This window comes from Monopterus albus, unplaced genomic scaffold (genome assembly GCF_001952655.1).
Source record: "Monopterus albus unplaced genomic scaffold, M_albus_1.0 scaffold95.1, whole genome shotgun sequence".
NCBI lineage: Eukaryota > Metazoa > Chordata > Actinopteri > Synbranchiformes > Synbranchidae > Monopterus > Monopterus albus.
Genome location: NW_018127975.1, coordinates 133528 through 145602, shown reverse-complemented (window position 1 = coordinate 145602; position 12075 = coordinate 133528). Strand labels below are relative to the sequence as shown.

The 12075-nt window shown below is 37.1% G+C and overlaps 2 protein-coding genes across 2 annotated transcripts in view; both read left to right on the top strand.

The window, feature by feature from the left end:
* Positions 1–1359: 1359 nt before the first annotated feature.
* Positions 1360–4614, top strand: LOC109965071 (paired amphipathic helix protein Sin3a-like). Its single transcript, XM_020608811.1, has 4 exons — positions 1360–1599; positions 3482–3661; positions 3866–3972; positions 4118–4614. The coding sequence occupies exons 1-4, from the start codon at positions 1405–1407 to the stop codon at positions 4239–4241; spliced, it is 606 nt and encodes a 201-aa protein (XP_020464467.1). The 5' UTR covers positions 1360–1404; the 3' UTR covers positions 4242–4614.
* A 2188-nt stretch (positions 4615–6802) lies between these two features.
* Positions 6803–12075, top strand: part of taldo1 (transaldolase 1) — a 9007-nt gene continuing 3734 nt past the window's right edge. The window contains exons 1-3 of the mRNA XM_020608803.1: positions 6803–7000; positions 10986–11109; positions 11470–11577. Coding sequence (XP_020464459.1) covers positions 6805–7000; positions 10986–11109; positions 11470–11577 — 428 coding nt within the window. The 5' untranslated portion in view covers positions 6803–6804. The remainder of the gene's footprint in view (positions 7001–10985; positions 11110–11469; positions 11578–12075) is intronic.

The window sequence follows — 12075 nt, the reverse complement described above, 5'->3', positions numbered from 1 at the left end:
CTCTCGTTTTTATGTATTTTCTGTTTTTATTGTTTCGTTTTTAAACTGTTCTTTTATTGCTTTTATTTGTTTTGAACCTGGACCTTGAGTCTGTAATAAAGTGTCATCATCATCATATTGAGTTTAAAAACATTATAACATTGGCAACTTGATTACATTTTAATGACAGGACTAAGAGGCCCTTAGCACCTGTGCCTGTTACTTGAAAGGTGGTCCCTAACCTGCTTCCACAGCCATTCTGATCAACAATAATAGCACGCCTATTTAGGGACAGTCCTAGACAGGTATTTTGTCTTATACATTCTTCATAGCCTTTTGTTTTCATGCAGTAAGATAGTTTTTGTCCTTGTAAAACGGGGCTCTTGTTCATTAATATGCCATGTATATAGTGCAGACAAGGTTTAATTTAAAATAACTGCCTATACTGAAAACATCTAAATGTGTTGACTGCAGCATTCATTTATGATGTAGACTGAGACGGTTGTGTGTACAGACCAAACCTATCATGGTAGGAACATTTGCTCAGAACACCACCAGTTAGCAAGATTTCAGACTTAAGTTGCTTCTCGAGTTTTTTCGAGGAAACATAATGAGACAGAAAATCCTGGGGTTACATTCAAAGCTCAGTAATACAAAAAAAGCTAAAAATCAATTCCAAAGCCTGTGGTCAAAGCCATAGCCTTAAGTTAGTTGGTAACTTCCATCAGTTGTCCTAATCATTTCTGTCATTATGTACCCATTTGACATTTGTGGACAAGTTTTATTGAATCGTATTATAGTGAAGCTCCATTCACTGCTTACAGAGTGACTGCAGGGTTGAACTGGCACCTCTCTGACACTGTCTGAACAAAAGGTTCATGCCATATAGTTAGTACATTTAGGATTTATCACACAATTGTTGCATTACACTGTATGTGTTTTTCACAGTTTCAGTTCATAATGACCATTATAAAAATGTAATTTAATTGATCAATCATGTCATTACATTACATAATTAGTTTTACACTAGGTAGATGCATTTTTCACGCAGCAAAGAGAACTCTTTTCTATCAAATGAGTCGCTTAAGTTGCACATCACGCATGGACCTTGTTGTTTTATGCTTTATGTCAATTTCTGCTTGCGCATTAAGTGCAATGTAATCTCCCCTACAGTTATTTTCTATTGCTAACTTTTGTCAAACTCGTGTCTGTAAAGCCCTCACACTACAGGATCATCTGGACTCCTAATCGGTTCCGAGCATCCTGGAGTCGGGAACATCCCCTCCAGTCAACGGGAAGTGCAAATCAGACCCCAAATCTGCCTGATTCTCCTGTAGTGTGGGGCTAGCATAAGGAACCCTGCACAGCCTGCTAACTGACATACATGCCTTTGTCCACTTTAGCTCCTTTAGGTATGTGTATGCAATGAAGAAGTGTGTGGAGGACCAGGAACCAACATTTGCTCCCCAGCAACCTCAGTCACGCCATCCCCCAGGTCAAAGTATCACAGAGAGCTTCCAACACCGGGCCCTCGCCCCGGCCCCTGCTGTTATAGAGACAGCCACAGACAACATGCAGCCATCCAATGGCATCCAGTATTCTCTCCCCCAGGGCTACCAGGTATGAGATTATCAGTGCAGCTGGCTTAAACAACAGCCTCTGGTGTAGTTCTTATTTTTACTAGGGTTATAGATGAATATTTGCCTAGCACCAAATTGCAGTAAATCTTTGTCTTTAGCTTAGAATAACTAACTAGAGATGTCCCAGGCCTGTCCTAAGGTTCAGTGACAGGGTTGGCACTTTTTTCCCAAAGGATCAGTATCTGCTGAAGTAAATCTAGTCAAATAGAGACTGTTCTTTTCCTTTACTCTACTGCTGCAGTTTTAAACCTGGCGGTCTCTACTCCCCCTGTCCTCCTCCTGGATTGCTGCTCACAGCCACGCACAGTGGACTGGAGCAGACAGGAGGGTATATTTTACTTGAGTCATCCATGATGTTTTTTAACCACACATGCAACAAAATCTGGCACTAATGAAGATAGTAAGAACAATTGATCAAACATCTTTTGAATAGTTTGAAATGAAGCTAGCAGCATTATGACACCTTTGCCACTTGGCCCATGGTCCCATTTTTTTGCTTCTAATTCAGTATAAGTGTATGTTTATACAATGCTTGCTACAGTTACTTTAGCAAATTATTGTCAACAAGCTGAAAACAAATGGTAATTTTGTGTAGCTTATGAGTCAAAACTAGCTGACAATGTAAAGTTTTGTTTTGTTTGGGTTTTTTTTTTCCAGATCTGTGGTTGAGACAAACCATCTTTGTGGTTCATCCAACAAAATTATCCAACAGCATATATTGTCTTTTCACAGTTGATGGAGGTGAAGGAGAAAAGTTTGGAGGGTTCTTTAAAGGGTGATAGACAAGACATCAGATGTTGCAGCCCCATACTTTGTCTTTACTGATGATCTAAAACTTGCTCCTACAGTGAAATAATCAGAAATATGTGTTTGTATGTTAGCTGTCTGTTAGTGGTTCATCTAAAAGGCACAGCATCTGAGTTTAACATTTATTGAAAACTAGGGCTGCCCCCAAATAGTCGAGTCATCAGTTGAGAGACCTGTCAGTCGACTGAGACTCTTCTAGTCGACTTTGTTTTTATTTTATTATATTTAATTTTTTGTCAGCCATTGTGCACTACAACAGAAGGCAGCCCCAGCCCAGTAGTTTGTTGTCGTCTTCTCGTTTTGCTGTGCCAAATACCAATGCCAATTGGTATTTGGTTGGATCTGTTTAGCAAATTGCAGAACAAGGAGAAAATGAAAACACAACCCACTAGTACAAGCCACATAAAGGTGAGATTTGTACTTTATTAGAAGTGTTTTCAAACATTGTGGTGTACTTTTACAAGAGAAAAGACTTAAACGGTCGTGTCCATACGCTGTGGTTAACTGACGGGAGAAACTTAAACTTGTTGGTAAACTGGCCTATAAGAGCATTGTTTCAACAGAAATACAAGTGTGCTGCCTGTCTCGTTATTCCGACAAATCCATATGGCACCTTGACATTATATATCACTTTAAATATGTCATAAATATTGCATCATATGCAGCTGACTTATTGGTTTTCCTAAATGCTCAGAAATGTGTATGTTCCTGTCACTCTTGCATTTAAATACTGATGTTAATGTGGTCTGTTATTAGTGATGTTCATGCCAGTTGATTTTCTGACAGCCTAGGCTATATATTTATTAAAAGAAAGAATAAAAACAAATAGTTGAATTGTCGCACTGTAGAGCTGGCTGATAAGATCCTTAGTCAGGTACAGCCCTATTAAAAACTAGGTGAATCTTGCATTGTGCTTGACAGCGCACCGATTGAGTTTTAAAGACGCCTTTATTTAGTGTAGTTGTATTAACATGTACAATAATTTTTGCAAGTTTACCCAGGTTATTTTTAAGCTTCATGGAGCCTAAAATTCTATTATATTGCTTCCTAAAAAGGTGCCTACAATTCCTCAGAGCACAAGTGGACATGGACACACCAATACTGCACCTCATGTTGGTCCCCACACACACAGTCTATCAGTTCAGTCTCAGGGTCCTGCAGTGGTCCAAAGTCATGTTCATGCACCCACCCCCATGAATTCAACCCAAGGACAGCAACAGTTTCAACGACTGAAGGTATGAACAAATAAACTTTAAAATATACTCATCAAAGTCAACCAGTGAAATAAATGTTTTTTTGTTTGATATACATGCAATATTAAGCTGGTAGTATTGACTTTTCTGATCCCAAATTCATTTTTATTCTCTGTTCAGGGGTTACATAATACCCGATTTAGGATGGAGAAATGTGGCACTGATTTTTCACTTTTTACTTTGAAGGTTGAAGATGCACTGTCCTATCTGGATCAAGTGAAGCTACAGTTTGGCAATCAGCCACAAGTTTATAATGATTTTCTTGATATTATGAAAGAGTTCAAGTCACAGAGGTGAGCTCTATTTTTTTCTGTTTTCCCTAAGAAAACCCATGGCTAGTACTTCTGTGTCTCAAGTTTTAACATGTAACATGCAGCTGTGGACCCACCTGATGATGAATCACATACTAAATTACTGTTGTTTCTTTTGTTACTACAGGATGGACACTCCTGAAGTCATTAACCGTGTTTCCCAGCTCTTCAAGGGCCACCCTGACCTCATTATGGGTTTTAACGCTTTCTTGCCACCCGGTTATAAGATTGAGGTTCAAACCAACGGATAATGGGGGGCCTGTACTTGGGATGTAGCAACTCCTCAAGTAGGTGATTTCAAAACAAGATCTGATAAATACAAATACAGTAGCTAATTACAATAAACACAGATAGATTTGACCTTCTACAAACATTTTGTGGTTTATAAGTGAAATTATTTTCATTAAAGTAACCAAAAGAAACCGATTCATCATTCTGACCGCTTCTTTTTTATTGGCCTTTATCAGGTAATCCAAATCAAATTCTCTAGCACTATGATGTGGCCTGTGGCTTTAAATATATTTTTAGCATTTGAACATATTTCTGAGTTTGAACTGGAAAACAGCCATCTTCTACTGGCACTGTTAAGTGAACATTATTTATTGGATATTTTGATTAAATATTTGGATGTGTATAGTCAAATACTTGCTTTCTTTGCTTTCTTGTTCTATTTATAATACTATATATCTGACATTTAACAATACAGCACAGAAAGTCACTCCACCATATTTCTCTGCAAAAAGCAAATGTTTGTCTTGTCCAACTTTGTCTTCAAGGAGAATTGTTGGAATTTTTTCCCCAAATTTCTGATTTTTTTTCTGACACACAAACTAAATAGTAATTAAATTTACAAAAATTGTCACATAAATAGATTATGCAAAAATGTATACAGTACTTATGTGATCAGTATTGCCATGAACTAATTAAAGTAGTCTTGCACAGTCACTACTGCATACTCAAAACAAGTCAGACTAGATTTTAATATTAAATATATGTTTTTCCATTATAGTTAGTATAATGTATTGGAAATTGTGAAAATTGTTTGCTACAGGTCCCCGTTCAGGGACTAAGCGGTAGAAAATGAATGAATGAATGTTTGCTACAGAATGGTTTTAACACATGAAAATATAATGCTCCGTTTAATAATTCAACTAATGATCAAGAGCTTCTATTTATTACCAATGGCACAAGATGTCCTTGCTGCTGACGCCGGTCTGGCGTCTGTCAGTGTGTCACATATCAGCTGGGATATACTGTTAAATATTAATGAAGCAGACATACAAGGCTGGAAATGGAATCAGTGATATTATCAATATGCTGCTAAAGTCTGGGGGCTGACATATAGCTTTTAAAAAACAGGCACACTGACTGAAAGACTCCACTAATGAAAAGCGTCACACCAAATATTCTGGTTTCCCTAAGGTCAGGCAGCTGTTACTGTAAGCCATATCAGAAACGGGTGTCTCAGTAGAGTTACTGAGATAATCAGGCAATCAGAATCACATAATGCAATGATGTGTGGTTAAAATGACTTACTGTAACTGAATATTCTACATATGACACTTTTTGTGTAATATTGAGCAATTTACTGTTTAATTTAATGTAGTTTACTTTAAATGTTATTATATAGCACGTAAAGAGTAACCAGAATTTAAATCCTCCCAAAAACCTTATTGTACCAAAACAAAAATGACTCAAACATGGTAACACTTGATGTCCTCTTGCTTATAACACACTGTAATGTAGTTCAGTGCAGCTATAACGACATTTAGGTGCTTAATAATGTACAGTATTTGTTGGTAATCATAACTTCTCATATGAGGAGATATTATATAGTATATTTTATAGATATAAGGTTTGGAATTAACTGGGGCCATATCTATCATTAAGGACACAGAGAAAAAGTTTGTGTTGTTTTTAGAATTTTAGATCATGACAACCCGAGGAGAAGTTTACATTACACCATTACATAAACATTGCAGTACATTAGAGTCACTATTCTTACATGTGACCATTATAAGGCAAAAATCTAATAAAGAGATTTTAGTACTTGAATTATATTCTTGGTATAATGTGTTTTTAAGAAGCATTTAAACTGCCTTGATGAGAAGGCTTATTGGCTGCATGGCCACATCTCTGCAGATACTTGAACAGATGGTGTCAACAAATAAAAAGAAGAACAACAAAAAGGTAAGAATGATAAAGTTAAAATTCACAAATGTTATCCCCCTGGGATTTTGTAAAATGTTGATATTTCTCTCCGTGGGGAAGACATCTTTGCCTTTTAGCCAAAAAATGTTACTTGTTTATTTGAGAAGTCAACTTGTCTTAAACTCAAATGATGTTCAGTAGTTTAGCCTAAAACATTTTGGGCTGCTTTTGCAGGCTTTATGCCCATTGTGCACAACAATAATTTAGTTGAAGGAAACAAAACACAGAAGCACACATATGATCTCATACCAATATTATTTAGTTTTGTGACTTGATGTCATTTACCTTATATATCAGCTATGACATGGAAGTAGCCAAGTCACAATTAACAGTAGTTCATATTTATTATTTAATATGTACCACTATGATTTTAAGAGCTATGTAATGCATTCACTTTGTGAAACATAGGCTTACATTTTATGTGTAACTCTAATAAGCTACTTTATATAGCTTTTTACATGCCACTTAGTCAAACCAAATGCATGCTTTACAGCCCAAACCGAAAATGAATCTGTTAAGTATCGGGGGTAGCAAAATTATTCCTTTTCTGCACAAGCGTTCTTGAAGTATTACGTGCGCGTCACCGGCGACTCAATACAATCAATGCTCACTTCCTGTTGTGTTGCGCGCTCCTGTTTCTCTGACATTGCGCCTGCTCTCACGTGTTTTCAGTATATAAAAGGGTCCCAGTCTCTCACCATGTCCCGAGCGTCACCAGACAAACGCCGAAAAATGGAGTCCGCGCTGACCCAGCTGAAGAAGCACACTGTGGTGGTGGCAGACACTGGGGATTTTAACGGTAAAACCTTCCTTTTATCTCATGCTAATGTTAGCTACTTAGCACGCAACTGACCAGGAAGGATGCAGTTTAATATGAATGACCGCGGTGTCAGTATTGTTGCGCAGTCAAATGTTATCATCAGTCTCACTCTATTCAGACAGACTGGCGAATGTTAACGAAGCTAACCAATTTTTACAAAAGGTTTTGTGTTAGTTGCCAATATGATAATCCTGTAACTTGTTAGTAACGGTACCTGATTTAGCATTAGCAAAAGCTAGATAACAGACATGGGGTCTTTGCATACAGTTATTTTGTTTACATTATCCTCATCATTCACACAAAGACATAAATTGAACCTAGTAACGTAATAACTGGCACTTAACATATACACGAGGTTGATGACCGAAACAACTTAAATTGCAGACGTGCACCCTGAAGTAACATGCATCAAGTTGTAATATATGGTTTTGGGTTTTTTTTTTTTTTGTTTTTTTTTCTTCCTCATTCCTCGTTTGTCCCTTTGACGCCATAGAGGAAGAGGTCTGTTTCTCAACAGGTCAGAAAGTGGAACAGTGTGTGCAGTAACACTATTACATAGTGATGCAAACCAGACAGTTCCTCGTGCACAGCTTGCAGACTCAGGATGACATGACAAAACTGATTTGTGAGTCTGCAGCCTGGCGGTACATTGGACAGCTGTTCTATACTCGTTGCACAGCCGGAATGGTGGGCTTTTGCATTAAGGTAAATTTTTTTTACTGTAGATTAATTTGAAGACTGGGTTTTTCCTTTTTGTTTGATTATTATTTTGCCAATAAAATATATAAAATGCTGGGTAACCCCTCTTAAAATTTGCTACAGCCCATGGTGACCATTACATTGTCCAACAAACATTCTAAAGCCCAAAGATATTTAGTTTACCATCATGTATTTAAAAGAAAAGCATGAGATTGTCAGATTTGAGGAACTGCAATCTGCAAACTATTGTCAGTTTTACTTAAATTATTAATATACAAACTATTACTCAGCTGTCAACATATTTACCAGTTGTTGAATGACCAATTTTAGTTTACATAACCTTTTTTGTATTTCACTAAACGGCATAATTTATTTTAGACAAATGATACTGTGAGGCATGCAAAAACAAACTGCTTTAAATTTAGTTAAGTTCATTAACGTGGGAATTGAATAGCCTAATCAGTTAGTCAATTGCCAGAAAAATAATTGACTTTTTTTTTTAAATAAAGACTCACTGTAGTTATTATAAAGCTCATGCGTTATTAGGCATGAGTTGGGGGGTTGGGCAGCAGAGAGACACTACATCCTGTCACATTTTCACTTGATTTGTCAATTTGTAAAATCTTAATTAATGCATCTTTAATTTGTATAGCTATTGTACTTAAGTGCACCAGTGGAGACTGACAGACTAATAAGAAACAACAAATCTAAGCAAGAAAACAATGTAGACTGTTTGAAGTCACCTTGGACAGTGTTTTTTTTTTTTTAATTAATATCCAACACATCACCTGTGTCTGTCACACAGTGCCAATTAACAGTTTCGTCACATATTTCCCACATAATGAATGGGGGGGATTTAGCCTTGATAATTTTTATGGGATTAAGTGGGTTGCGGAGAGGCAGACAGAAAAGAGGGGAGAGGACCTGTAACATAGGTTGGCGGCCAGACTTGATTTTTCTGGCGTGTATATAGTACACTGCACCGTAATCATTCAGCTATTGATGCGACCCACTCTGTCAGTCCTCTAATTGAAAAAGCAAGGATGTTGTACAGAGTTTGTGACAGGGATGGATTTGTTAATCAAGATGTATGTAGCCATTTGTTACTCTTTTATTTTTTTGGTGAAGGCTTGTTTACATACTAATGTGTGTCTGGTTTATGCAATGAAGCTTTTACATGAATGTTGTAACATTTCTTGGGTTTCACTTATTTCAAATTTTGTACATGTTCAAATCAGACAGCAGCACTTCTGATATATAAGAACATGGTCAAATGTGGTGTAAAACCACAGTCTTGCTTCATCTACATTTGTGAGGTAAAAGGTTCTCGGAAAGATTCTGAAACTGTTATGGAGGGGGTCTTATGAAATTTTTGCACAAGACTGCTTGGTAAGTTATTAGGCTGAACAGTTATTGATGGTTTGAAGAAGACGGATTTAGAGAAGGTTCCTTATCAGCAAGTCTTAGGTGAATGTGATGTTTGTCATAGAATTGTTCACAATGTACACACCACATTTAGATTAAAACAGTAATCTGACCAAGAATGCATTGAGAAGTTCAGTTTAGTCAGTTACGCTTATTAGGAATGGAAGTTTGGTTTCATTTGGTGTTTTACCATCTCCCTTCACCACAGTGTTTACAGAATTATGTTTATAGAAAGCTGGCTTTCTACACAAATGTGGCATGACTAGCAGCAAATAGGATGGTTCACTGCTTGCTTTTGCACAGCCCTCTGGACATTATTTAATTTATTTAAACCGAGTCGAGTCCTTGTTATCCGAGTCAGTCATCAAGGTCAACATTAAATACAACTGATGCAGCGCTTGCCTTTTTATATTCCAAACAGTGTATTGCATCACCATATTGCTCAGCAATTTGATACATAAAAATGCTTTATTGAAAGACGGGAGTGTATGCTTCAGTGGAAGCATTGTTCACATGAACCGGTTTTAATATCAGTATCCGGTATCTTAGGCCAAACTATTATGGCCTATTACCAAAAAAAGAAGTCCTTGTCTTCAACTTCTGAGTCTGAACTTGCACAGAAAAATCTGGACTACTGTTATTTAGTTGTTGGGGTTTTTATTTATTTTTATACTTGAAGCAATCATTTTGTCTAGTTGGTGACATTATCAGATGAAATAATAAATGTCATGAGTGCCAGTTTGGCTATAAAGTTATAGCCTAATAAAGGAACAGTTTAAGACCTTATGTCTTATATAGTAGACAGACCAGATGCTGTCACTTTGGAATACTACTGGGACAGCACTTTAACTGTGTAGCATTTTCTTTCCTGCAGAACGATCCAGTTCTTTTTTTGGAGGGGTGGGAGAAAGAGAACTGATTACAGAACAGAGTCGGGCTTTGTTCTCGGGCTGAAGAGATGGCAGCACTGACTGGACCTGGCTGCCATCAGAAAGTTCTGTACATAAGTTTAATATTATGAGAAGATTTTTATTCATCAGAGATTTGCACTAGCTGGTGGTTAATCTCTCATTGTTTTGTTTTTTCATTAATTTTAGATAGTTTGGGCAGTTTTTATTAAGTATAGGAGTCCAAATATTCCCTGCATCATTTAATTAACATTTTGTAATTAATAAGACTATTGAATCATTGCCCTATCAAACCTTTTTTCTTCCTTTAGATGGTGTTAAACTGCGTATTCTTTGTGGGACAATAACAGTTTTTTAGGAGATGGTGCTATAAGTGCTTTTGTACAGTAGAGGGCAACAGTTTCTATCTGACGGCAGCAGCACACTGTACATTCAGCATGCCAGAGTTCTCTGTGTGACTCTTTCTGATGTTGTTTACTGAAATTCAGACAAAATCCACATTTGAATGAATAGATTCAAGGGAAAAATCTCATTATGATGCAGTATCTCAACAAGAGAACTGGGTTCAGACCAAGATTTAGTTTAACAGATTATGTTAGCATGGACTCATGTGGGAGGGGTTAATTATTGACAAAAGAAACCCCCTCCCCCCCCCCCTGACAAAACTAGAAACCACATTTTGTGTGTGTGTGTGTCTTTGTGTCCGCCCTGACCGTATATTATTTCAGGGACTGAGATGAACAGTTACATTTTAATCAGAGCACCATTTTGAATGCCACTTGTGTCTAGGACTATTCTCACCAAATTAAATGGACAAAGGAACAGATCCTAGGTTTGTTGAGATGATTAATATTTATAAGAAAAGGCCACAGTAGGAGAAACCAGGTTATTGGTTTGTGTGTGTGATTTTGTGCTGTCTTCCCTCCCTGCAGCCATTGATGAGTACAAGCCTCAAGATGCCACCACTAACCCATCTCTTATCCTGGCTGCTGCTAAGATGCCAGCCTACCAGCACCTGTTGGATCAGGCCATTAAATACGGCATCGCCAAAGATGGGTAAGTGGTTGTGCGCAAATGACAACTGAAACAAACATCTCAAAATTAAGCCATTCTTTAGTTGTGTACCTGTTGGATTACACTAGAGGTGAAACCTGATTGTAAACAGCACTTAAGTACAAGTTATTTGCAGAAGATGTGAAACATTTTATGTGATTTTGCAGATGTTGGATAGTACACAGCTCCTTAGTGAAATTAAATGTTTAATTGGGGCTGTGACCTTGCACCTTACCAAAGTTCAGACAGCTGATCTGTCATATTTGCAGTCATTACACAGTGTCCTATTTCATAAAATTCCCCTTTTTCAGCAGAACTCGGACATTAAGTTGACCAGATCATAATGTTTCCTTCTCTGTTCAGAACTGAAGAGGAACAGGTAGCCAACACCATGGACAAGCTGTTTGTGACTTTTGGGCTAGAGATCCTCAAGAAGGTCCCAGGCAGAGTCTCTACTGAGGTGGATGCCAGGTATGCATAAATTATGACAGGAAGTTTGTGTACTATCTTGAACTTTCCAAAATGACACAGTAGGCTGAGAGAAACCTAAACTGCATACAGTATGACATAAGGCTAAACAAGCGCCTGGAGTTCGTTAATGTCAGGTAATGATAAGTAATCACATGATTATATTTACTTTAATTTCTTTGGTAGATTATAGTTAACTGCTTTATAATTTGTATTTTATATTTTCATATATTGTACTTAAATCTCCACTCACAACATTGTTTTATGTCTATAAATTAAGGATGGAATTTTAAGTAATTTCTTTAATCAGTTGGCAGGCACATTAAAGATCAATAATTTGATTAGTTATTGGGGAAAATCTTTAAAAGTAATTTTTGCTTGAAGTAAACTAGACTGCATTTCCACATTACTTCTACCTAAAACGCTTTACGTTTGCTTATCAGACGAAGCTGCCATGTAAACCGCTGGCCTCACCATCAGGAGTAATTGGAGTTCAATGTG